The sequence below is a fragment of the Capsicum annuum genome, chromosome 6 (genome assembly GCF_002878395.1).
Source record: "Capsicum annuum cultivar UCD-10X-F1 chromosome 6, UCD10Xv1.1, whole genome shotgun sequence".
NCBI classification, from domain to species: domain Eukaryota; kingdom Viridiplantae; phylum Streptophyta; class Magnoliopsida; order Solanales; family Solanaceae; genus Capsicum; species Capsicum annuum.
This window is the reverse complement of record NC_061116.1, coordinates 6,167,743-6,194,417: the sequence shown is the minus strand read 5'-3', so window position 1 is coordinate 6,194,417 and position 26,675 is coordinate 6,167,743. Positions and strand designations below refer to the sequence as shown.

The window sequence follows — 26,675 nt, the reverse complement described above, 5'->3', positions numbered from 1 at the left end:
ACATCTAAATTAATAATCTGCATGCAGTAGTATCAAAATATACTAATAAGAAAACTTGTTTCAATAGTTCGCTAAATATTCAAAATAGACGTGTATCAATTTGGGTCAGATTAATAAGTTTACGATCACTATACTTCTATTTCTTATTCGTAGATTGTAGATTAAGATGTTATTATGTAAGGAAAGTTGATCCTTCCATTCCTTTCTGAGAATGTTCAAACAATAATTAAGGTGAAGCAGGGTCAAGAACGACAAATCTCTTAGCGACAGATCACTAATCACTTGCTTATTCGCTAGCTTGAGTTTCGATTGCAGAGGCGTTAGATTTTTCTAAAAGCTCTTTCGTTTGTATCATTGATGCTTAGAGAATCTTCAGCAAATATTTTGTAAGAAAGTTTATCGTAAATTGTTGTAACTAACATAATATTTTGTAACATAAAACTTCTATAACTATCTCTACCCCTAATCGAGCATATCTATAATCAACTATCTAAGCTAGCTGGTCTTAAAAAAAATAGTTTGATTCTACACGAAATTTGAAAAAAGAAAGAATATTTTGAATTGTGATCTAGATCAAACCATATACATCTGCGTAACTATAAATCATTTCATTGTATTTTTTCTTAATCCATAGACCACAATGAAAACTCTAACATAGAATCAGTGTGGAATGATGAATCATGTAGACAAAGGGGCTGCATGATGTAAACCTCCATCCAAAGAAATACAGCAACAACATACCCAGTATATTTCCATATAATGGAATTTGGGGAGGGTGGAATGTACGCATTACATACCACTAACTCAGAGGTGAGGTAGACAGGCTATTTTCGATAGATCCTCGGCTCGAGACCAAACAACAAAGGAAAAGACACAATATAAGAACAAGAATTAAAAGGTAGTAGCGAGATAACAGATCGTAACAAAACAATAAACAATAGCAGAAACAAGATTATCACCAAATAATACCATTAACAATCTATACGAAGCCACAAACAACACCTAAAAGCTCCAAAAATAAGATACTATTCATCAAACAGTACAACTACTAGCCACCATCCTACTAACCTTCTACCCTAATATGAGTCGCTTAATCAGATTTTCCATTGAAGTGCTACAAAATATAAAGAAATAAACTCGCAAAGAAGCTAATTCATGCCTCCAGTCATAGCTTACTAAGGGTCCTGGATTGTCACCTCTCTAGCAAGTTGCTTGAGTAAGTGATTCTAGGAATTACAAGAAATGAGATTTTCTTGTTGTCACTAAACAACAATATATATACTCAGTGTAATCTCATAAAGTGTGGCATAAGAAGGGTAGAATGTATGCCTACCATACTAGTTACAATTTCATGACATAACTTAAATTTTGATTCAACAACAACAAAACATATTTCATATATTCCCACAAAGTAGGGTCTGAAGAAGTAGAGTGTACACACTTCGTGTCACTACCTCAGAAGTAAGATAAAAAGACTATTTCCAATAGATTCTCGGTTCAAGACATAACTTAAGCTCCAATTATATTTGAAATTTTATATATTGTTAGTGTATAAAGATCTTAATCATATCCAATTAAGTAGATGTTAGAGACAATTCTAAAATTGCTTTCTTTACCTATACCTTAAAATATGACTAGAAGAATAACAATTTTGTTTAAGATGTTGTCGAGAGCATCTGAAAAGGATGAAAATCTCAAATCAAAATCACAGGTGCGGACGACTCCAAAAAAGAACGCAGCACAACGTTAAACTTTTTCTTAGCAGCGAACTAGGACATTGTCCGAAGAAAAATATCAAACTCTTTAGACGTGAGCTAAAGACGACTTCCACCCCCATCAAACTACATCCCTATCAGAAGACATGTGGGTATTTTGGAATCTTTGTTTTAGTTTTACTCTCGGAATATTTTTCAACTTATACTGAGGGTAATCTTCTCTTTTCTTCAAATTCGAGTGACAACACACTTAGAGTTTTGGAAATTATGTCCAGGTAAGTTCTTGCCTATGGATGTGAAGGAGCTCCACATTCATGATTAAGAGGTTACAAGTCTTTTTTTCGTAACTCAATCAGCTTGTCACTCATCCTGAGCCAGAGTGTTGTCTTATCATAAAGGACTACCTTTTCCGCCGATCGAGTAGAACTACAAGCAGTCTGATTCTCCGAGTCTCAGAGATATGTAGGCTGAGCTCCATGTAGAAAACTCGACTGCATTCCAACCTCCCCCCAATCCGCTTATCCTCCAGCTTTCCGATCTCACTAAAATTCAAAAATCAAAATAGCTCATGAGTTCTTTGAACATCGTGTTTAAAATCAAGTGTTATGAACTACAAGTGGCCTGAGTTCTCATGTAACCTGAGATATGTAGAAAATCCGATACCCGGATCCGGCCATAACTCCATGATACTCGTGCGAGAGCCAATCCCTTTTAGAAATGAATTTGTGGTCGGACAAAAATTAGGAACATCAAACTCCCTTTGCCCAGAGTTACTTGCATCCACCCTACCCATAGGGACGGGATAGTAGTTGACACTTAATTTTTGCCCTCCATGACTAAGTTTAATCTGAAGTGTCTTTGCTTTTAAGTAAAATTAGAATATTTATTTTATTCGGATAAAAATTTTTTCAAGTATTTATCGAGGTGACTTTTTCATTTTAAGTAGAGATTGTATTTTTCGTATCAATATATATGAAATTGTATAATTTCGTTACTTAAATAATCAATTTACAGAAAATGGATTTTAATCAAGCATTATCACGAAAATTGATTCAAATAGTTAAAAATTTTATCCAACTACAATTTAGTCTCAAAATAATTTATTTAAGAAAATATATTTATTTGGTTTTTTAGAAGCTCGGGACTAGGTTGTAAATTCATTTCGATTCAATTTAGTCAATTTATTGAATTGACCATAATTGAAATTAATTTGGTCATAATTATAATGCAATTAACCAATTAATTTATCAATTTGATTGAAATTTAAATTAATTGACTAAGGATCTGAAATATTGATTATTCAATAGATAATTTGATCCTACCATTTAGCTATATTTTAAATGACCCAAGAATTGGCCAAAAAAAAAAAAACCCTTTCTTATTTTAGAGAATGGGTCACAACAAGTGGCCCAAGTCCCTGAAGCAATACAAACTAGGGCTGCTTATCGGTTGGATCAACTGGATAATTATGCTTAACGGTTCGACTTATTGGTTATTGATTTTTAAATATACTAATCCGTTATCCACCCAATAAGATAACGATTGGTTCGGTATCGAATTAACAATTAACGAACAGTTATCGAATGGTGTAACGGATAAATTTAAGAGAGAATGAAATATCGAGCAATTATTGATAGTTCCTCCATTTCTTCACCGACTAAGTTATTTGTCTACTATGATTGATCTATTTATCAATCTTTTAGGTTTTTTGAGTTTTGTTTGTGTAGTTATTTAATAGGTTAAAACATTGAATCAAATAAGTTTTGTCTTGTAGACCTAAAATATATGTAGAAATATTTTTAATTATTGGATTGATCAAAAAAAATTAAAACTTTAATATTATTTGAATTTTTATGTTTTATATCAAACTTTGTGAAGGACACATTTGGGCTGTTTCATTTTTATTGCGGTCCTTTGTGTTGTCAAGAATAATTTACGTTTTGGTTTAAGAATTAATTTCAAATTTTTTTTATATTTTAGGGAGTCTGACTGCACTTTATGGTTAGATGTCACAAGAAGTGACGTGTTATTTTCTATACTAAGAAGTGAATAGAATAATAAATGGAGTTTTATATGTTGGATTGACAAAAGATATTTATATATCTAAGGGTAAAAATATAATTATAATAATTCTTAATGGCTTAACGGTTTACCCGATAAAGAAAATTGATTAATCCATCTCCGCACCAATAAATCATTAATTATAAAATTTTAATCCATTCTCCAATTATTAATTCGATAACCCATTATCAATTAGCAAATAAATTAATTTTATGATTAAATTAATAATTACGATTTGATTTTGAACGGTCCGAATACAAACAACAACAATCAGGCCCAAAATTCTCACCAACTCGGCCGATTCCCAATTTCCCTTATATCCCTTAATCAACAACAACAGTAGACAAACAATAGTAAAATAACGCACAAACAGCTACCAACACACACAAAATCAACAACCGTAACAACAACGCGTCCAGCAACCACAACTGACCCCAGACCCGTCGAGCAGCTTCAACGCCGCCAAGTCGTCAAAATCGACGAACCAACCAGTTCTGGCAAAAAACCCGATTCCAACGACCCGAACCAACAACGTCGACCCGACCCGGGCGAGAACACCAAAAATTCAACCAAGCAACCTCTCTCTCCGTCTTATCTCTGCATTTTGTAGACCTAGAGACTTCCTTTTTAACTTATATTTTGCTCAAGATTATGTGTTTCCAAACTCAAAATACAGTTCAAATCAGAAAATGTCTATTTAAATTCGAAATTTAGGGATATGTTTCTCCATTTTTAAATATGAAAAATTAATATATTCCCCTATAAATAGGGATTGAGGGGAAGAAGACAAGAGGAGGATTTGTTTTGGGGAAAATTGAGGGTTCTGAAGGCACTTGCTTTTATCCTCACGAAACCAAAATTCTCGACAACATACTCCAAAAATCGAATTCGGATGAAACTGTCGAACTCCGGCAAGGCTAGTTGGCATTCCGGTGGTGAAAGTCGCAACGTGATAGACTCATTTGTTACGTTTGCTGCCGGAAAACAGGTGAACGTTACACCCTCTCGCACCTTCTCTTTGCTATTTAATTATCATGACGCAAGTTGTTTGTTGTTGAAGTAGTTGTCATCGTTGGAATCTCACACTAAGTGAGACTGTTGGAATTTATTTGTTGTAGAAGCCTTCAAGGCCATGGTTTTTTTGTGTGATGCATAATGAGATGGGTATGTTGTTTATCTGATGGTCTCATGTTAGTCGTTTAGTTTGTTGCTTAGCTTCATGTTCTTTTTTTTTTTTTTTTTTTTTTAGAGAAATCCTCGTTCCATCTTGATGTTTGTATTAGTACCTAGTCTATCATTTTTTTTTTAGATTGAAGGTCTCTTGCTTTGATCACTTTGGCTCGGCTACATGTTCTTGGTTTTCAACTTTGAAGCTATTATTTTCTCATAAAGTCTCCTTCCCTTCACCTTATTTCACAGAAAAACAAGAATTTGAAGAAAGTTTGAAACTTTCCTTATATGGGGTATCCGGTGTCTAGGCATGTTTATTAATGATTGAGTATTTGTTCACAGAGTTATATGTTCTTGTCTTCGTCCTTGTTGCTTGCTGAACATATTTACAGACTGAGTATTTGTGTCTAGTAGATATTCAAATAATGTTTAAATTAGTATACTTTGACTTCGTACGCTTTATGCACATCAAAATATTTCGTATCATACCACCAGATATACTGAATTGAGCACTAGCCAAATGGATCGGCAGACGTGAAAAAGTTTTATGGATACAACATATATTTCAAAGTCTGTTGATATTTCTACCTAGAGGCATTTGATCTACTTCGTAAAATATGACTACATATATAATGGTTAGTCAGTGTATAGTGATTTACTAGTTATTGACTATAAATTGAAAATGTCTACGTAAACCATGTTTTGTTACATAATACTAGCCTTTGGTTCCTAACAAATATTATCCCCTCCCTTTCAGTTGCTCCATTTTCACTATATGCATATTGGTACTTCATTTTGCATGTGCAATTCCTTGTATTTGCTAAGCGAGTTAGGTACACAATAGACATAAAAGTAAGCCATTCTAATATTCTCCTTGACTTTAGAATAGATTAAGTAAATGATTCCTAAGTTGGTTAGAGTATAGTGAAAGTATTAAATGGAAAATGATGAAAAGGAGGAGGAGCATGAGCTGTGAACAAATCATTTGTCTTCCACACAGTAGCATCGTCTTATAATATGGCTAAAATTATTTAGTTTTGACTATATTACTCAAGAACTATCATATCCTCCCATGCTAATTTGAATACTAATTCTCTAATGCTTTGATTTTTTTTTTTTTTTTTCGCATCAACTCGTTTGGTTACACCTTTGTACCCTCCCTTTGCATCTACGGGACCAAGTGCCATTCTTCCGAGTCGAAACCCCATGCCAAAGTCTCCAAAAATGGGCTGATATAAAGCTGTATACACAGATATACATCAGTATACACGGGATATATCAGTATAAATTAATATTAGATTAAGTAGAATATGTCGCAACCTTTTTCTAATTCAAGTAGGCTATTTCTCGTTCGAATAAACAAATGTCAATTTTAAATATGTAAATAAATAATTTTAATATGGTTATAAATGTAATCCCTTCGCAAAGTTAGTCACCCTCTTAAGTTAGTCAAAAAATAATTTTTTGGTGAACCGTTTTAAAACGGACGCTCCTAAGTGCCTTAAAAACCTTCTTAGAGCGTTAATTGGACCCTTACTCAGTTTCTCTTATTTCAATGATTTATTTCTATTTTTGAGTCTTTGAAATCTTGTTAAGTTTTTCTCGATTCTTTTGATAAAAATCAAGTGGCGACTCTGTAATTTCTTTAAAATCATTTCGGAAGATTTTCTTGAATTTTTGAAATAGTTTTTTAAAAAAAGTCAAAACCATTTTCTTTAATATAAAATTTGAAAAGGGATAAAACACCACTCAACCCTCTTATCATTCACTTTTCAATCTTCGAATAACGTTCAAATAATTCCAATTCAATCTTGAAAAGTTGCGAGATTGAACATCATCCCGATCTGAGCTCCAAATCTGGCCACTTGGATCATCGTTACATTTCAATCGGAGCTCCAAATCTAAGCCAATCATATTGAATATCATCCTAACCTGTTAGAAGATTGAGAAGGAAAAAATATGTGAGTGATTGTGTGCAAAAAAAATAACAACTATTAACCATATTGACAAATGCATATCTGATCCTCCAGAAGTACTTCATTTTTGAATGTTTCAATATGAATACATAAATATTTATAAAGAGTTCGAGCAACATATAATTAATTAATAGGAAATGAAAACTGACCTCTTCTATTAATCTAGCATTCTCATTTTGCAAGTCTTGTAAGATTTTTTGTTTTTGCTCAACATTATTGCAATTAACACAAATCCTTTTGTTCAACTCTAAATACATTCGCAAATTCTCAGCATGCAACCTTTCGTTTTTCAAAAGAAGAATCTCACGTTCTTCTATATCCCTTTGGTCCTGAAATTTGTGTAATGACATATACAAGGATATATTTGACCTTTATATATATAAATAGTTTATATATTTGACCTTTATAACCTGAATGTGACATCTTTTGTTGTCAAACCAAATTTTGATTTGCGTAGGGCCAAGCTCTAGCTCGTCATTCAGTTGCTCTATTACATGATCTTCTGGTTCTGGCATCTTACTAAACATCCTAGTTAGAAAACAAAAATTATAGCGCAGAAAAATTGATAAAAAACACAAAGAAGTAACAAAAACAAAGAGGAAAATTAATAAATAACAAAAAAGGAAAAGCGAGAGATATATGAACATCTTCTGTCATTAGACAATTAAAAAAACGTTGCTAATTCTATTTGGATTAAAAAATTCTTGTTAATTACCTTTAAGAAAGACATAGATACTTCCATCTTTTGTAGTGCATGACAGTTTGAGCATTGATTAAAAAAAATAACAAGGTAAAAAATCATTCTTTTTTCATGATAATTATTTTACTTTCTTTACAATTGGTGAAGTAAACCATGAAATTTTGTTATGTGACACACTGAAGAACATCATAAACAAGTAAAAATCTATAGAAATTTAAAGAGAAAAAACATCTTTTCCCCCCAGAACTTGTCCTCCAAACTCACTTTAGCACTTAAACTTAACTTCCGTTTATTTACCCCCTTAACAACTTCAAGTGAATTAAATTCACCCTCAAAATCAAAATCCCACTCTCACACGGAGAGTGCACTACACACGCGCCACGTCATTGCCAAATCACTGCCATGTCATTGCCACGTAATAAATTATAATTTTTTTTTTTAAAATAATCCCCCACACTTATTTTTTATATATTCTTTAAAACATAATATATATATATAATATCCTCTTATATATATTTTTAAATTTTAAAAGAGTATATTTTTTTAATATATATATTTTTTATAAATATATATATTTTATATAAATATATATATTTTATATAAATAAAATAGATCCCACTCCCTTCTTTCTTCTTCTTCACAGTCCCCACCCCCACCCCAATTACTTCTTCTTCAGTACAGCAGCCCCCCATCCCCCTTGCGTCCTTCTTCTTCACATAATATTTTTTTTTATAAAAATATATATTTTATATAAATAAAATAGACCTCACCCCCTTCTTTCTTCTTCTTCACAGCCCCCATCCCCCACCCCATGCCACCCCACCCCAATTACTACTTCTTCTTCTTCTCAATGAATTTTTTTTCTTCATCAAATGTAAAATTAACTTGAATTAACCTGAGCAAATTCAATAATGAACTAAATACAAGTACATGATCACAAAAACATATCAATACACAAAATCTCAAATCCAAATTCTTTCACATTAACTAAAACCCAAAATTTCAAAACTCCCAATTTTTTAATTTTTTACTCAAAAATGTCTACAGAAATGACATAAACAGTCCGAAATTCAAAAATGGCATAGATGGTATTCGCATGATATGAAATTCTTGGCCAAGAATCAAACTTGTTCATCAATCTTGAACCCTTTTTGATTATCGAAAAATGAAATTTTGGATCAATTAGGACTTGATAGGAAGGGGATTACGAAGAAATGGGGTGGGGGTATGAAGAAGATAAAGAAATGGAGTGTTGGGGGTGGGGGTGGGGGTAGGGGTGAGGAAGGGGAGTGATGATCTTCTTCTGATGAAGTTATACCCTTGACTTCTTTATATATATATATATATAATAATAATAATAATGGGCTTTTTATAAAAAAAATAAATTCACTCGCTTTTTTTTTCGGTTACTTCAGCCGTAAGGGGTGAATTTAATCCACTTGAAAACAACAACAACAACAACAACAACAACAACAACAAAGTGGGCCTTTTTATAAAAAAAATAAATTCACTCGCTTTTTTTTTCGGTCACGTCAGCCGTAAGGGGTGAATTTAATCCACTTGAAAGTTGTTAAGGGGGGTAAATAAACGGAAGTTAAGTTTAAGTGCTAAAGTGAATTTGGAGGACAAGTTCAGGGGGGAAAAGATGTATTTTCTCAAATTTAAAAAGATAAATAAAAGAGTTGAAAATATATTATTTATCTAACAAACTCACTCTTCAAGTTGTAGACATGTAATTCTGTTCCTCTGAGATGTCAGTTTTTCTTATTTAATTGACCTTACCATATACCCTACCTCATTTTAATAATTTTCTAGACAATAATAACCAATTCTTAACAAATATAACATCCCACCCAATCAAATTTAACCACCTCACTACCTGTTGCGTCTCTATGCACACGCAAGTGTACGTGATCGTGCAAGTAATATAATGACTCGGACAGTCAGATATCGTTCCCTCGAGGATCAATAAACTAGAAATTTATTAAATCTTCAATTCAAGACAATTGAGTATTAAGTGTTTGGTTGTATCATGATTAAGATGATTGTGTAAATAAAATGTAAATTACTAAACAAGAAATAATTAATGATGACTAAAGCAAAGTAAACAACGATTGTAATCAATAATGAGGACGATTCCAAGGTTGAGGTATTTTGAACAATCATACAATTCTCTATTTTTTTCACAGTCTAATTAGTTATCGGGTTGATGGTTCGCAGGGGTTATGCCACGATCTTGTTCTTCCGACCTCAAATCTTCTATCTATTGAATGTTGTAACTACAACTCCCGCAGAGTTACAACAAATCTTCTAGATTCATGAAGTTGTCTTCTTGCAAGTGAACCAAGCAAGTCTTCTAGGTATATCTCTATCCTAGATGCTAATTCAAATCCCTTATTTTATAAAGGAATAATAATCTTGCTCCTTAATTTCTTCGTTCTATCCTATGATTCTCCTCCCGGATTCACATAGAAATATAAATTTATTCTAATGGTGGCCAATCATTAAAATAGTAAGCTCAAGAAATTAAGAACAACCCATATGATAATCCAAAAAGAAACTATGAATAAGAATAGTAAAGAGTACTCATGTTCTTAGCTTCAACCCCAGAAATAGGGTGTTTAGCTACTCACGTTTGAATTCATCATCCAAAATAAGTAACAAATCATACCCAAATCAATCCTTCAAATAAAGAAATTCAAAAGAATGTTTAAGAACCCTAAAAGAGAGAAATTTCTGCTTTTTCGCCGCTGCTCTGCTTCACCAAAAAGTCCCTCACATTATCTTGAATTTTTCCTTTTATAGCTGGGACAATACACTTAAAATATTCCCGATTTGTCAGCCCGGCGCATCGCGCCATGACTTCGATTGCTATTTTCCATTAAAATCTAGGAAATCACGGAGCTCAAGTATTTCCTGAAAATTATAAAATGCACCCTCACCGCGACGCGCCACTATCGCGGGGAGTCACTGGATTGGGACAATTGCAAAATAATCATCCTCCGCGACGCGCTAAACCTTCAGGTCGCTAAATCTGGTAAACAAAACTTCTCCGCGACGCAGTGATTTCGCGAACCTTCACTGGAAATTGACCATTGCTATTTTGTTGATCTTTGCGATGCGGAGTGTCTTCAGATGAGGATTCCTACTTTCCAGCTTCCCTTTTTAGCTTAATTTCAGTCCTTTGCATTCCTTCACTACTTTCATATCCTCGTTGTATCCAATTATGCACAATTCTTCATGACTTTGAACCTGGAAGTACTAATCATATCCATTAGGCACAAGACAAAATAAATTCTGAATTATACTTAAGAATTCATACAAAAATTCTTGAACTAAGTCTAAATCTGAGTGCATATTGGTGCTATGAGCATATAAATATGCCCACGATCACCGCCCCACACTTGAAACCTTGTTCGTCCTCGAACACATGAATTCAAAAACATAATTATTTTCTCTTTTCATCACAATCTCAAAGTTATGGGGCCATGAGCACTTACACTTTGCAATAATGAATTCTTACATCATCTTGTCAATTTTTTTTTTTTAGCACATGAGACAATATAGTACAAATTTTTCTATCTCAAAAATGAATTTCTAACATGTTGGCAAACTCAATGAAAGAAACACAATAAGTAATTTGGCTTTTATCCGCCTGTATCCTCACTCAAGAAAATTTTCCTATATTAACTTACAACAATATCTATGCAAAAATAGGGGAGTATCAACATCAAATCGCTCACTCTCAACAAAGAATTCGTACATGCTAGTGAACGAACCCTAAGCTTGCCCTTCGTGTTCTACTCCACTAATAATCAGATGTTTGGGTGAAGGATCAACTAGGTCTTTTTCGGGTTGTAATAAAGGCTTAGGGACAGGTAAGTACTATTTACATAAATAGTGACTATTGCTCCTAAGCGTTTAAATACAAAAACTATCAATTCACTCTGTTTTCCAACACCAATTTCTCCTTCTATTTCTCCCCATACTTTCATTTGTCAACACCTTTGTCAATTAACTTATTTTCTCAAACTAGGTTGGGAGTATTAGTCATTCCTTCCATATTCATATTACGCACCCCTATTATAGCCACCCTTAACTCAAGCGAAAAGGTCTTCATTAAGGTACACATTATCCAACTGGACCAGGGCCAAAACAGGTTCATTGTAACATTTCTATTTACTAACTCCCAATTAACCCAACATCATCAAACATCAGTAACAACTACTTTGGGGGCATCAAATGATTACCTTATTTCCTTATTTTTGCTCTTAATCTTCTCTTAGTCTTATATTAAAAACGCTCAGGAGCTTATTTGGATCGAATTACGATTCAGCAAAGAAGGGATAAGGTTTCATAGCATGCTACCAAAGGAAGAGGCTAAAGGCTCAACGGGGCTGACTAAGACTATGCACTAAAGAAAGGCTATTAAAGTTAGAAACAAGGCTGTCAAAGAAATGCCTACATCACTTACTGCACCCAACACCCTTTATTTCGCTTTGTAGACACACTGGGCAAGTTCTAGTCATTTCTATTCATGTAGAATATATACTAATCCTCACACTCACAGTGCATTTACGGAATCAGCCAAAGGTTCCCAATCATGTTCTTTATTGAATTCAAAATTAAGCCAACACCTCAAATTTAATTTATCGAGATTGAATCCTCCGTACTTAAAATAAAAACACTTTTATGCTTATTGATACTAGACTTAGTTTCAATTACTGCAGAGATGGCCCATTTCACACACTCTTCTAAGATAGTGATTGGTTTCTCCTAAATTTCTTTACTTCGTACGACCACTCCCCTTAAGATGGTCGTCATCCATCTATCATAGGGGATGACAACTAACTATGACTGTTTATTCCTAATTACCAAAGAGTGCAAAAACAAACATAACTACTTGAAACTGAACTTGCCAATGAGGGCGAAAATAATAATAACATAATTCTTTAAACTGAAGCAATATTCGATAAATGCCAAAGAGGGCAAATTGCAATCCACAAAATCAAAGTTACTAACTATTACAGCCCAGTGTTCTAAATAGCTAGTACTTCAAACCAACACAGCAAAACAAAAAAAATAATAACATTGTTCAGTCGAATAATAAAAAAAATAAAGATGCAAGAGAATACGAACCCACCACCCCACACTTAAAATAAAGCACTGTCCCAGTGCTTCCAATTAAGCTTATGGTAGGGTGGCAGGATACTTCCTAATCACTCAAATGGGACTATAGCAGACATGTCCTCAGAAGCCACATCCACATCATCGCCATCATCGTCAGCTCCATTATCATCGATTGCTCTTCTTCATCGGACTCCATGTCGGAATTCTTATACCTGTGTTCTTCATCTGTGGGTACATCATCATCAACAGGCTCCACAAAATCTGGGCCAATCATCAACATGGTCCTAGCATGATGACCAAGTGGATAGTCGAGCTCTATAACATGGAGCTCCTCTGGTGTAGCGGGTCTGCCTCCTGTCCTCGACATCATCATCATGAGACCATACAACCTACCCAACATCTCATCAGTCCTATATGTCGCTCCATCATAGTCAAAATTGGCCTAGACGCCCCAGATGTACTTCGTGCAGTAGTTATATCCATAGGACGAGTGATCACCTCAGGTTTATAGTCAAGCTCCTTTTCATCGACCCAATGCCTTCTTAAAAATCTAGTCACCAAACCTCCAAATCCAAAGCTGCGAACCACCTGGGTACACACCTTCTTTATCACAGAAAAAAATACACTCCCCACATTAATCTCCACATCAGCACACATTAGTGCATAAATCAAACATACCCTATCCTTAGTCACCTCAGTCATATGTTTTCCTTGAATCAAGCAGGCATGCACAATATGACCCCATATTCTTGCTTCCTTGTTCATCTGAGTGTAGGGGAAAGAAGAATATAAACTGTAACTCGATGCCTCGTCCAATGGGCTGAAGATCGCTGGCCACACAACAAATGCCTGATGTGTGCATAAGGAGGATAAATAATAAACTATCGCAAGAAATTTGGGTTCGTCTCTGGGATACCCAACAACTCATTAACATTAGCAGCTGTGAATCGAATCACCTTCCCTCAAACCTTCAACAAATGTTCAGGATGGCTGGGGTCCCAATTGGCATAAAATTCTCTCACAAGATGCAAGTTGCACTCAGTCGGCTGATGAAAAATGAAATTCATATCGAGTGCCTCGATTCTTCGTACCATAGATGGACACTCTCTCATCAAGCTAGCCCGATCGATATATACCTCTGGAATATACTTAGCATCAGTATGCTTAGTATACCACTGCTTCCCATCCTTTCGTACAGCCTTGAAGCCAAATTTTTGAACCTGCCCCCGCTGAAGTGGAGGGGCCCTAGACACTCTAGTTAATTGCCCTTCAGAAGGTCTGCTTCTCTTCCTCGCAGGGGCAGAAGGTCCTGCCTTTGCCTTGCCCTTGCTTGATTGTGATTCCATTATGCCTGTGATTAAGAAAATGCAACAAACATGCAAAAAGATTAAACTGAGGATTAGCTAAACTGAGTGTGCATTACGGGTGCCTTTGTACCCCATACTTAGTTGTTAGCCAAGCACCTACGTTAACAACTAAGGTACTCAGACTTCCCTTTGCCTAGGCCTTAATATCATATTCAAAGACATCATATTACTCTCCGAGACACATCATCCCTTGTCATTTCCTCAGCACACATCATTATGTCATTGACTCCTAGCTAATCACATAATACGAGACTATAAATAAGATCATGTTACTATAGCATCTCGCATTTTAGAATTCCACTCAATCATCTAACATTAGATAATAAGGGTATATACACAGTGGAACGAAATTACCCCCTAACTTCTTACACAGTCTAGCCTTACACCTCTAGCTATGATACCCTTACACTCCCCATCATCTCAACTAGCATGAAAAACGTTCACCCCATAATACCAACTACAAATACCATTCAATTTTGCTCTCTTTGATTCAAAATAATGACAAGTAGGCTAAGACGTCACAAATTGGATAAAATATCATAGGCAATGCTAATATTCACAACTATTAGGAGAGGGAAAATAAGATTATGTCTAAAAACACTATCAATCATCACAAGATGTAATAAGAAAGGTAATAAATAAATAAATCTTAAAGAACATACCTCAACAATTGAGAGAAGGATGAGGAAAGTGAAGAATTGTAGAAGTTTATAGGAGATGGAGTGAGAGGGCGGTGCTGATGTTGAAAATAAAGGGTTTAGGGTTTATGAAGTTATATTTATAGAGGGTCGGGTCGGGTTAGGGTTAATGAAATGATTATGTCCGATTTAAGACCACTCCGCGACACGGTAGGATCGCGTATACCTACTAGATAAGCCAATTGCCATTTAACTACCCAACGCGACGCACTAAGATTCGCGTCCACTCACTGTAAATTGACAATTATCAATTGTCCAAGTTTTGTGTCGTGGTGAAATTGCGACAATCCACTGAAATTTGACAATTCTCAATTTACACTTCTTCGTATCGCGGTGAAATTCGCGTATCCTTACTGGAATTTGACAATTGTCAAAATACCCAGTTCCACATCGCGCTGTTCTTCAAACTCAAATTCCTTATGTAATTCTCACTCTTTTCTTACCTGAGTAAATCCCCACTTACACAAATCATTTTGCGAACCTGATTGCTTTCCTCAAATGTGGTAATCTCGTCATTTCACTTTGAAATTCCCTGCAATCTCAAACGAAAACAACAAAAATTGTAAGTAAAGATGGGTTGCCTCCCACTCAGTGCCTTAGTTTTGATCGTGGCATGACTCATTTTTTTGTTTTTTTTAAATTTTATTTTACAAGACAAAAATTAAACTACCTATTACAATACGTGTGTGGGTTACCTCCCACATAGCGCCTTAGTTTACGTCGTGGCACGACTCGGCTAATCATAACTCATCAGTGAAAGTGATAGATTCCTTGTGCTTGTTCAGATGATCCGCCCAATAATGCTTTACACGTTGTCCATTCACAAGGAACTTCTCCATCTTCTCTTTATTCCACAACTCCACAGCTCCATGGGGTGTCATGCACACCACCTCAAAAGGTCTAGACCATTTCGATCGTAATTTACCCGAAAACAACTTAAGTCGTGAATTAAACAACAACACTAGTTGTCCGGGTTCAAATTCCCTAACTTGAATGTGCTTGTCATGCCATCGTTTCGTGTTTTCCTTATAAAGCTTGGTGTTTTCATAGGCATGGAGTCTAAACTTATCAAGCTCATTCAGTTGCAATAACCTTCTTTCTCCTGCGGCGGTCATTTCAAAATTCAGCTTCTTCACAGCCCAATATGCTTGGTGTTCCAACTCTACAGGAAGATGACATACCTTACCATATACTAAGCGATATGGAGATGTCCCAATGGGCGCATTGTACGCTGTTCGATATGTCCACAGTGCATCATCCAGCTTCTCCGCCTAATTTTTTCTCTGCCCATTCACGGTCTTCTGAAGTATTTGCTTAATCTCCCGATTGGATACCTCTACTTGTCCACTCGTTTGATGATGGTATGCAGTGTCCACCTTGTGCCGAACACCATATTTAGCAAGAAAATTCTTGAACCAGTTGTTGATAAAGTGCGTACCTCCATCACTAATTATTGCTCTTGACGAACCAAATCTAGAAAATATGTTCTTCTTCATAATCTTCAGCACCACTCTTGCATCATTAGTCAGACTTGCCATAGCTTCCACCCATTTAGATACGTAGTCAACTGCAACAAGAATGTATAAATTACCTTTCAAAGGTGGGAAAGGGCCCATGAAATCAATCCCCCAAACGTCAAAAACTTCTACTTCTGAAATATTATTCAGGGGCATCTCATGACGCCTGGTTATAGTACCCAACCTTTGGCATTGATCACAAACTCTTTACAAATACCACTACATCTCTAAATAGAGTTGGCCAGAAAAAACCTGATTGCAACACTTTCCTTGTAGTCCTCTCACCACTATGATGTCCACCATATGGAGATAAGTGGGAATCTTGTAACACCTTTACAAATTCAGCCTCTGGGATATACCTACGAATTACTCCATCTGGACCCTGCTTGAAAAGGTACGGTTTATCCTAAATGTAAGCACGAGAATCATGGAGTAATTTCTTCCTTTGTTATGAGGTAGTTTCGGGAGGATACACCCTACAAACTATCAGGTTTGCAATGTTAGCTTACCATGGGAACTCAACTTCTTCTAATAACAACAACTTCTCATCAGGAAAGTCTTCCTTGATACTGTGAAAGTCATCCATAATATGGTCTCGATTTTCCATCCATGACAAGTGATCAGCAAATTCATTTTTAGCTCCCTTTCTATCACGCAGCTTAAGATCAAATTCTTGAAGTAGCAGAATCCACCTAATTAATCGTGGCTTTGCATCCTTTTTGTTGACAAGATACTTAATGGCAGCATGGTCGATATGAACAATGACCTTGGTACCAATTAAGTAAGATCGAAACTTATCGAATGCATATACCACAACCAACATCCCTTTCTCTGTAACTGTGTAGTTAACTTAAGTATCATTCAGTACCTTGTTAGCATAGTAGATCGATCAAAATACCTTCTCTTTTCTCTGAACCAACACTGCTCCCATTGCAATATCACTAGCATCACACATTAGCTCAAAAGGTAACTCCTAATCTGGTGCGATCAAAATAGGTGCTGCCGTCAACTTCTTCTTAAGCTTTTCAAAAACTTCATGGCAATCAGCTCCAAATGGAAACTTGGCTTCTTTCTCTAACAATTTGCACATGGGACTTGCGATCTTTGAGAAATCTTGAATGGGTCATCTATAGAACCTAGCATGTCCCAAAAAACTTCGCACGCCTTTGACTGTAACTGGATGAGGCAACTTTTCAATTACTTCAATCTTTGCTTTATCAACTTCTAGCCGTTTGCATGACACTTTATGGCCTAAGAGAATTCCCTCCTTAACCATAAAATGGCACTTTTCCCAATTCAACACCAAGTTTGTTTCTTCGCACCGAGCTAGAACCTTGTTGAGATTTTGCAAACGTTTTTCAAATGAATTCCCATACATAGAGAAATCATCCATGAATACCTCCGTAAATTCCTCCACCATGTATGAGAATATCGCCATCATACACCTTTGAAATGTAGCAGGTGCATTGCATAATCTGAAGGGCATGCGTCTGAAAGCATACATACTGTATGGACAAGTGAACGTGGTCTTTTCTTGGTCTTCCGGTGCTATGCTTATCTGATATTAGCCATAGTACCCATCCAGAAAACAATAATACTCTTGCCCTGCCAATTTATCCAGCATTTGGTCAATGAAGGGAATTGGGTAGTGATCTTTACGAGTTGCTTCATTCAACATCTGATAATCTATACATATTTTCCATCCGGTAACTATACGTGTGGGAACCAACTCGTTATCATCATTCGTCACTACTCTTATTCCTCCCTTCTTTGGTACACAGTGCACCGGACTAACCCATTTGCTATCAGAAATTGGGTCGACAATACCATTGTCTAACCACTTGATCACCTCTGTCCAGACCACCTCCTTCATTACAGGATTCAACCTCCTTTGTTGCTGCACTCTAGGTCTGTACCTCTCTTCTATGTAAATATTGTGCATGCAAAATGCTGGATTGATTCCTAAAATATCAGACATCTACTAGCCAATCGCTTTTTTTCTCCTTTTGAGAACTGCTACAGCTTTCTTTACCTGTACATCGGATAATCCTATGGATAAATTAACAGGCAAGGTATCTTGATCACCAAGAAAAATATATTGTAAGTGAGGAAGAAGAACCTTAAGCTCCAAGTTAGGAGCTTCTTTAACTGAAGGCCTGGGTGGTGGATCAATTGTTCTATCTAAGGCTCGATCAACACTTTATTTGTATCAATTACAGCCAAATTCATAATCTGGACCAATTCCAATGCTTCCGAATCCCCATGCAGATCATAATCCATCAAAGCTCGCTCTAATGGATCAACAGACAAAAGAAACTACCAATCTAAAGTGAGATCAATAACCGATATTGAGGACCACTCCTCATATATGGCTGACAATTTCAATGCTATGTACACATCAAAAACCTCTACTTTATTGTGTGCTTATATTGTCATTTTTCCAACTGCCACATCAATGAGTAATTGCTCTATTGCTAAAAAGGGTCATCCCAAAATAAATAGAACAACTGGATTGGCCTCAAAGTCAAGAATCACAAAATCTACTGGAAAGATTAAAGATCCCACTTGCACCAGTACATCTTCAATAATACCATCTGGTCAAGCAAGTGACCTGTTTGCCAACTGTAACACAATAGTCGTGGGTTTGGGGCTTCCAAGACCCATCTTCCGGTACCATGATATGGGCATGAGATTTATGCTAGCCCCCAAGTCACACAATCCACGTGCAAAAATAGTTTGACCAAGGGTAATCTGTAATGTGAAACTCCTCGGATCCTTCAATTTCGTGGGCAGTTTATTTTAAATTTTCGATGTGCACTCTTGAGTAAGTGCAACTGTAGGATATTCAGTCAACCGATTCTTATTGGCAACAATATCCTTTAAATATTTCGCATATTTTGTCACACTCTGTAGAATGTCAACAAGAGAAAGGTTTACTTGAACTTGTTTCAGAAGATCTAAAAACTTCTTAGAACTGGCTTTCTCTTGATGCTTTCTTGCCCTTTGAGGAAAGGGTAAGGGAATGTTGTCTTCTTCTCTACACAAATCTCTTCACCAGCCTTTTTTTTCTTTTACTTCTGCATTCTCTTGCAAACTATCATCAGTGACCACGGGATTATACTGCTCCTGAACCATCTCCTTTGTTTGCAGCCCACTCCTCATTGTAACCGCATTCACTTATTTAAGATTAGCCTCAGTATCGCTAGGCAATGTTCTTTGTGGCCTTGTATTTTGTGATCCCATGATTTGACCTAACTGCAACTCCATATTTCTTATGAGTAATTGTTGACTCTTCAACTCAGTTACAAACTGTGCCTGTTGAGCCTTCATGTCCACTGCAAACTGTGCTTGTTGAGCCATTAACTTCTTAAGCATCTCCTCCATATTACTATTCGAGGCAGTCACATGATTATTCTGAACCGGCTGTGGATTTGGTTGCACTGGTCCCTTATACTGATTTGTATTCTGTGCCTGATTTCCACCCCATGAGAAATTAGGGTGGTTCCTCCAATTTGGATTATACGTATTGCCAAAATTCTATTGACCCTGATGATTTGCATTCCCCACGTAGTTGACTGAATCTGGATTAACAGAACATGCATTTGCTTTATGCTCACTGCTTCCACAAATTTCACACCATAATATACCTGTTGAACTACATTTGCTGTGGCTGTTGGTTATGTTTTACCCAACTTTAAGTTGTTAAGCTGAGTAGTTATATGGTTCTGCATTGCTGCAATCTATGCTTTTAATGCAGTGAACTGATCAACCTTCAAAATCCCTGCATCCTTCTTGGGAGCATTCCTTGAGTTTGTATACCAATCAGGATTTCCTTGTGCAATTCGATTCAGCATGGTATACAATTCTTCATATGTTTTCTCCAAAGCTTGATCCCCTGCTGCTGAATCCAAGAGAATCTTTGTATTAGACTTAAGGCCTTCTATAAATGTATGTACCAAAACATCATTCGATTGATGGTGATGAGGACAACTTCTGAGCATGCCCTTGAATCTCTCCCAAGATTGGTAGAGATTTTCTTCATCTTTCTATCGGAAACTCAATATCTCATTCCTTAATCGTGCAGTTTTCTGAGATGGAAAAAATCAAATGAAAAACCTCATGCACATTCTTCCTATGTAGTAATGGATTGGTATGGTTCAGCAAGTAGCCATCTCTTTTCTTCCCCCAGTAGAGAAAATGGAAAGTGTGTCAATCTGACATAATCAGCATTCACATCTTTAGGAATATATGTGTCGCTTATCTCCAGGAAGATTTGTAAGTGCTTCTGCAGATCTTCGTGTGAAAGTCCCTAAAATTCTCCCGCAGATCTCAACAATTGCGCCATATTTTGTTTCAATTCCCATCGACCTCCTTGTTCAGGCTTCAGAATACTGTTAGTCACAAGGTGCGTAAGTGGGATTGCCACTTCTCAAATAGGTCTTGCGACTAGTTGAATAGGAACAACTGGAATAACAGGAGCTAGAACATTTCCAACATTTGGATCAACAACTATAGGATCGCGTATTTCTACCATCGATCCTTGTTAAGTGTAGTATTGAGCACTTTGTCTCTAATGAAAAATCACTTCTGGTTTTGCAAATGGCTCTACTAACTCTTTGTCCCTAGCCAGTCCATTGTTCAGCTAAACCTGCAAAAATTCAGCCGCTAAGATCAAGTTGTTAACACTTAAACTTATGATCAAAAAACAAAAATTAAAGCAATTTACTAATTCTATTTGATCCCCGGCAACAGCGCCAAAAACTTGTTCCATCTCTACGCACACGTAAGTGTACGTGATCGTGCAAGTAATATAATAACTCGAACAGTTAGATATCGTTCCCTCGAGGATCAATAAACTAGAAATTTATTAAATCTTCAGTTCAAGACAATTGAGTATTAAGTGTTTGGTTGTATCAAGATTAAGATGATTGTGTAAATAAAATATAAATTACTAAACAAGAAATAATTAATGATGACTAAAGCAAAGTAAGCAACGGTTGTAATCAATAATGAGGACGATTCTAGGGTTGAGGTGTTTTGAATAATCATACAATTCTCTATTCTTTTCACAGTCTAATTAGTTATTGGGTTGATGGTTCGCAAGGGTTATGCCACGATCTTGGTCTTCCGACCTCAAATCTTCTATCTATTGAATGTTGTAACTACAACTCCCGCAGAGTTACAACAAATCTTCTAGATTCATGAAGTTGTTTTCTTGCAAGTGAACCAAGCAAGGCTTCTAGATATATCCCTATCCTAGATGCTAATTCAAATCCCTTATTTTATAAAAGAATAAGAACCTTGCTCCTTAATTTCTTCGTTCTATCCTATGATTCTCCTCCCGGATTCACATAGAAATATAAATTTATTCTAATGGTGGCCAATCATTAAAATAGTAAGATCAAAAAATTAAGAACAACTCATTTGATAATCCAAAAAGAAACTATGAATAAGAATAGTAAAGAGTACTCATGTTCTTAGCCACAACCCCAGAAATAGGGTGTTTAGCTACTCACGTTTGAATTCATCATCCAAAATAAGTAACAAATCATACCCAAATCAATCCTTCAAATAAAGAAATTCAAAAGAATGTTTAAGAACCCTAAAAGAGAGAAATTTCTGCTTTTTCGCCGCTGCTCTACTTCACCTAAAAGTCCCTCACATTATCTTGGATTTTTCCTTTTATAGTTGGGACAATACACTTAAAATATTCCTGATTTGTCAGCTCGGCGCGTCGCTCCATGACTTTGATTGCTATTTTCCATTAAAATTTGGGAAATCGCAGAGCTCAAGTATTTCCTGACAATTGTAAAATGCACCCTCACCGCGATGTGCCACTATCGCGGGGAGTCACTGGATTGGGACAATTGCAAAATAATCATCCTCCGCGATGCGCTTAACCTTCAGGTCGCCGAATCTGGTAAACGAAACTTCTCCGCGATGCGGTGGTTTCGCGAACCTTCACTGGAAATTGACCATTGCTATTTTATTGATCTTCGCAATGCGGAGTGTCTTCAAATGAGGATTCCTACTTTCCAGCTTCCGTTTTTCAGCTTAATTTCAGTCCCTTGCATTCCTTCACTACTTCCATATCCTCGTTGTATCTAATTATGCATAATTCTTCATAACTTTGAACCTGAAAGTACTAATCATATCCATTAGGCACAAGATGGAATAAAAGCTGAATTATACTTAAGAATTCATACAAAAATTCTTGAACTAAGTTCAAATCTGAGTGCATATTGGTGCTATGAGCATATAAATATGCCCAAGATCACTACCCAACCTAACCCCCATGCCCCGTACCCCCTAGGATTCCCCCACTCACATTTTTCATAACCCCTTAACAAAATATAACATAACCCCTTGTTTGGTACAATTTTTAGTCAATGTATAACTAATGCAAGCATTAGTTATATACTCTATTGTGTATTAACGTGTGTATTACTAATACCACCAATTTTCTATGTATTAGTAATGCAAAATCTTTAATACATGCATTAACTTATTAAATGACCTTAACACCCCTCAATTTCCCTCTCAAAATATTTCACCATTCCTTTTTCCGCCATTTTAATTTACAATAGTGAATCTTTTCATAATTTTTTTCCCACCATTTTAATCTACAACAATGAATAATTGATTTAAATAATTGTAACATATTTTTTCTTTGCTTTGAGGGTCTTTAAAAAGATTAAAAAAAATTGAGACTAGTTCTTAATTTTACGTCTTATATTTTATTTTTATTTCGACTATGTTAATCTCTTGGCGTAATATTTCATGTGCAAAGACGAAGGTCTTGCAATTAATCCGAAACCTCTATATACTAATTCAACAATACTAATTATATTTGAGATGACAAAAAATTTTTGTTGCAAAAAAGTGTACAAATCAAAGAAGGATATTTTTGTAAACAAATATTTCTTTTATAGAAATTAGGCCTAATCCATACGCATCTCCCTTAAGTACGCACGATTTTTCAGTTAGACACCTCAAGTGGACATTGTTCCATTTTGACACCTCAAGTGGCCTTCAAGTGTTCCACTTTGGCACCTTTTGCCTTGTTGGGAAAACGCATGCGGAACACTCCGCAAAGGCGCGTGGAAGCCTTCTGTTTTGCTGATATGGCATATAAATGACCCCCCAATGGTAATGTACCCATATTTCATCTTCTTCTTCATTCCCAAATCAAATTTTAATCCTAATTTGTGACTCTTCTTAGAATTCTTTTTATGAAAAACTTCTCTCTTCTTCATCTTCTTGTGTAATTTTTCAAAAGTTTAAACTTTTTCTTATTTTATTCGAATTGAATTGGACAATATCGAGCTCGTCATCCATGGCTTTTTGCGAAAAAGATTATCACTATTGTAAATGTGTTAATAAAGCATTACTAAAGACTTCTTGGACTCAACAAAATCTCGGTTGTAGATTTTTTACGTGTAAAAATTCGAAGGTTATGTTTTTTACTTCTTAACTTAATAAGTCGATTAATTATTGATTTTGTAATTATTTTTGTTATTAATTTTGTAGAAATGAAACGGGTGTGATTACTTTGATTGGTATGAAGAACGACACTCTTCACAAGCAAATAGGGTGATTTGGGGTTTGTTGAAGAAAGTTAAGTCCTTTGAAGATATAGAAAATTGAGCTAGAAGATATAATATTGTTGGTGTCGTTGCTACTTGTTTGTTGGTGTGGGGAATATGGACATTAAAGCCAAATTGTTGAAGTTTGGCATTGAAGTTTTGATGGCCTTGAAGTTATGATTGCCTTCCTAGTGTTGAAGTTGCAAAATGACTTAAATTTCTTCTTGTTAGGTTTCGTTTGTTGATGTAATGTTGGTCTTGTAAGAATGCTACATTTTGATGAAATGAAATATTTTATATCTATTTTTAGCTTTTGTTGTCTGTTGCGATTCTTTGTATGTTTTAAAATTGCTTGGAATTATTCGTTCCCATTCTTCAAGAGTTGGTGTGTATTGAATGTTGGGAAAATTTGGTGCACTTGCTGAGATGGTTGTTTATCCAGCAACTGGAGAAAGAGCAGGAGAAGCTACAACATTAGTCCTAAACAACATCAGTTAGTCCTGAACAGCTACATCATTAGTCTTGAACAACTGCAGCATTCATCTTGAACAATTGCAGTGTTAAAGCCTTCACAGAGACACTCAACATCAATTTTCAACACCATTTTAAGTCCTGAACAACAAGTACCTTTTTGATCCACCTTCAGCAACATCCTTTGTGGTTCCAACTCTTCCCCTTTTCTGCCCAATAATTACTCTACTTCTAGGAGGTAGTTGACTCTTGATTCCTTCTGTAACATGAATTCTTGTATCACCACAAAAGATAGATGTTGTAGCTTTTTTCACTCTTCTAACTCTGCTTGTATCACCACAAATTGTAGTTGAAGATGCAGGTTGACTTGAGCTACATGATGCTAATTTTTTTGAGGTTGAAGGTATAGGTTGACTTGAGCTACATGATGCTGATTTTTTTGAGGTTGAAGGTGCAGGTTGGCTTGAGCATTTAGGTTGGCAACTTCCTTGTGAACTTTGACTACTAAACTAAAATCCTTGGCTATGTGCTTGTGCATTGGGATCAGGAATCTATAAAATCAAAGCACACTAGTTAATAAGTTATAAAATCAAACTAGAAAATAAACTTCAAAAATCAAATAAAAGTGAGTGATTTACCTTGCAAAATCTTTTGTTATGGCCTTGTTGATGACACTTGGAGCATGTTATTTTTTCACCTTTTTTGAACATCTTTTCAGATTTCTTTATTGGTTTCCCTTTGCCTTTCTTTCTATTTTTTGTAGGTCTACCAGACATTTTTTTAGGTTGAGGGGGCTCAATCTTTGGATTATTTGTCTCAGGCCACATCTTCATATTGGAGATTGGTTGGATAAAGTGATGATAAGCCTTCAAGAAGGTTTTCTTCTTATACCAATATTCCACATAAGGTTCAGGCTTTTTTTTAACATGATACAACGCACAAATGGTATGTTGGCAAGGAATGCCTCTCAACTACTAAGTTCTACAACCACATGACCTATTATTCAAGTTCACAGTATGCCTATACTCCCCTTCTCCAACCTCAAATCCAACATCAGCATTCCAAAGCATCTTGCAAGCCCTAGCCCTATCCTTATTCTCCTTCAAAATAAGTCTAGCCATAGGTGCAATATCACATATCCAAGTATTGGAAAACTTAATCATATCCACTGTTCTACTCATGATTTTTCTCCTAATTTCCTCCAACATGGTAATGATAGATTTATGTTTAGGGACTACGATCCATGAATTAAAGGTCCCACACATGTTATTCTTAGCAGCATCATACTTACAATGCTCTTTAAAGAATGCCCTAACCCTTGACTCCCTAGGATAATGCAGTAAATCACCAATGATATCATTACCTTTCATACCAAGTTGGTTCATGTAATCAAGTTCTTTTTTGAATTTTACTTCAAAACTTGCCTTTGAGCATTTCCAAAACTATTTTTTCTCTCTTCTCCCTTCCACTCTTGACTCCAGTTAGCCCAGATGTGTCTAGCACATCTTCTAATTTCAGCATTTGGTAACAATTCAAGAACAGCAACATGAAAACCCTACATACCGAAAAAATAGTTAAGGTACTTGACAAAGAAATTCTATTTTAATATTAATTGACTGTTAAAAAAATATCAAATATTACCTTTTGCATATCAGCCATCACAGTAAGACCTGCTCCAGTACCCAACTGCAGATTCTCTTTCAAGTAGTTGACAAAAAAACTCCAACTATGCTCGGTTTCCTTGTCCACAACAGCCCAGGCTATAGGAAACATCTGATTGTTTCCATTCTTCCCAACTGCAACTAGAAGTTCACCCTTACAAGCACCCTTTAAGAAATACCCATCAAACCCTATAATTCTTCTACATCCTTTCATCCACCCTTTTTTCAATGTATCAAGACACACATAGAAATAAACAAACAAATTTTTACCTGGGCCAGTTTCACTGTCCATTCTCAACCAAAAAGAACTGCCAGGATTGGTTTGTTTGATCATCTCACCATAATCACGTAATCTTGCAAATTTCAAGTTACAGTCCCCCATGGTCTCTCTTAGGACCTGTAACTTTGCCCTGTAACAGATTGTTCTACCCACATAAAATCCCAATTTTTCTCTGCACAATTACTGTATTTCCCAATTTTTCAAAGATGGTTGTTTACTTATTTCATCCCTGAATCTATCAGCAACAAACTTACTTGTACACATCTTATTCTTGTTTGATGTTGTACACTTATGCACTGGATTATAATTCTTAATCAAAAAATTATCAGAGTTTCTATCAAGT

The 26,675-nt window shown here is 35.7% G+C and overlaps 1 protein-coding gene, 1 long non-coding RNA gene and 1 other non-coding gene across 3 annotated transcripts; 2 read left to right on the top strand and 1 right to left on the bottom strand.

Moving 5' to 3' along the window:
- The first annotated feature begins 4,023 nt into the window (after window positions 1-4,023).
- LOC124899236 lies at window positions 4,024-24,223 on the top strand. The gene is made up of 2 exons (XR_007056385.1): window positions 4,024-4,764; window positions 23,865-24,223. It is a non-coding gene; the product is annotated as an uncharacterized LOC124899236 (long non-coding RNA).
- Window positions 20,307-20,413, top strand: LOC124899778. Its single transcript, XR_007057342.1, has one exon. It is a non-coding gene; the product is annotated as a small nucleolar RNA R71 (small nucleolar RNA).
- Window positions 24,224-24,354: 131 nt separating the features above from the next.
- Window positions 24,355-26,434, bottom strand: LOC124899435. Its single transcript, XM_047414322.1, has 5 exons — window positions 26,033-26,434; window positions 25,816-25,946; window positions 25,388-25,717; window positions 24,548-24,715; window positions 24,355-24,400 (listed from the first exon to the last, which is right to left on the bottom strand). Exons 1-5 carry the CDS (start codon window positions 26,432-26,434, stop codon window positions 24,355-24,357), a joined length of 1,077 nt encoding a protein of 358 aa, XP_047270278.1.
- Window positions 26,435-26,675: the final 241 nt, after the last annotated feature.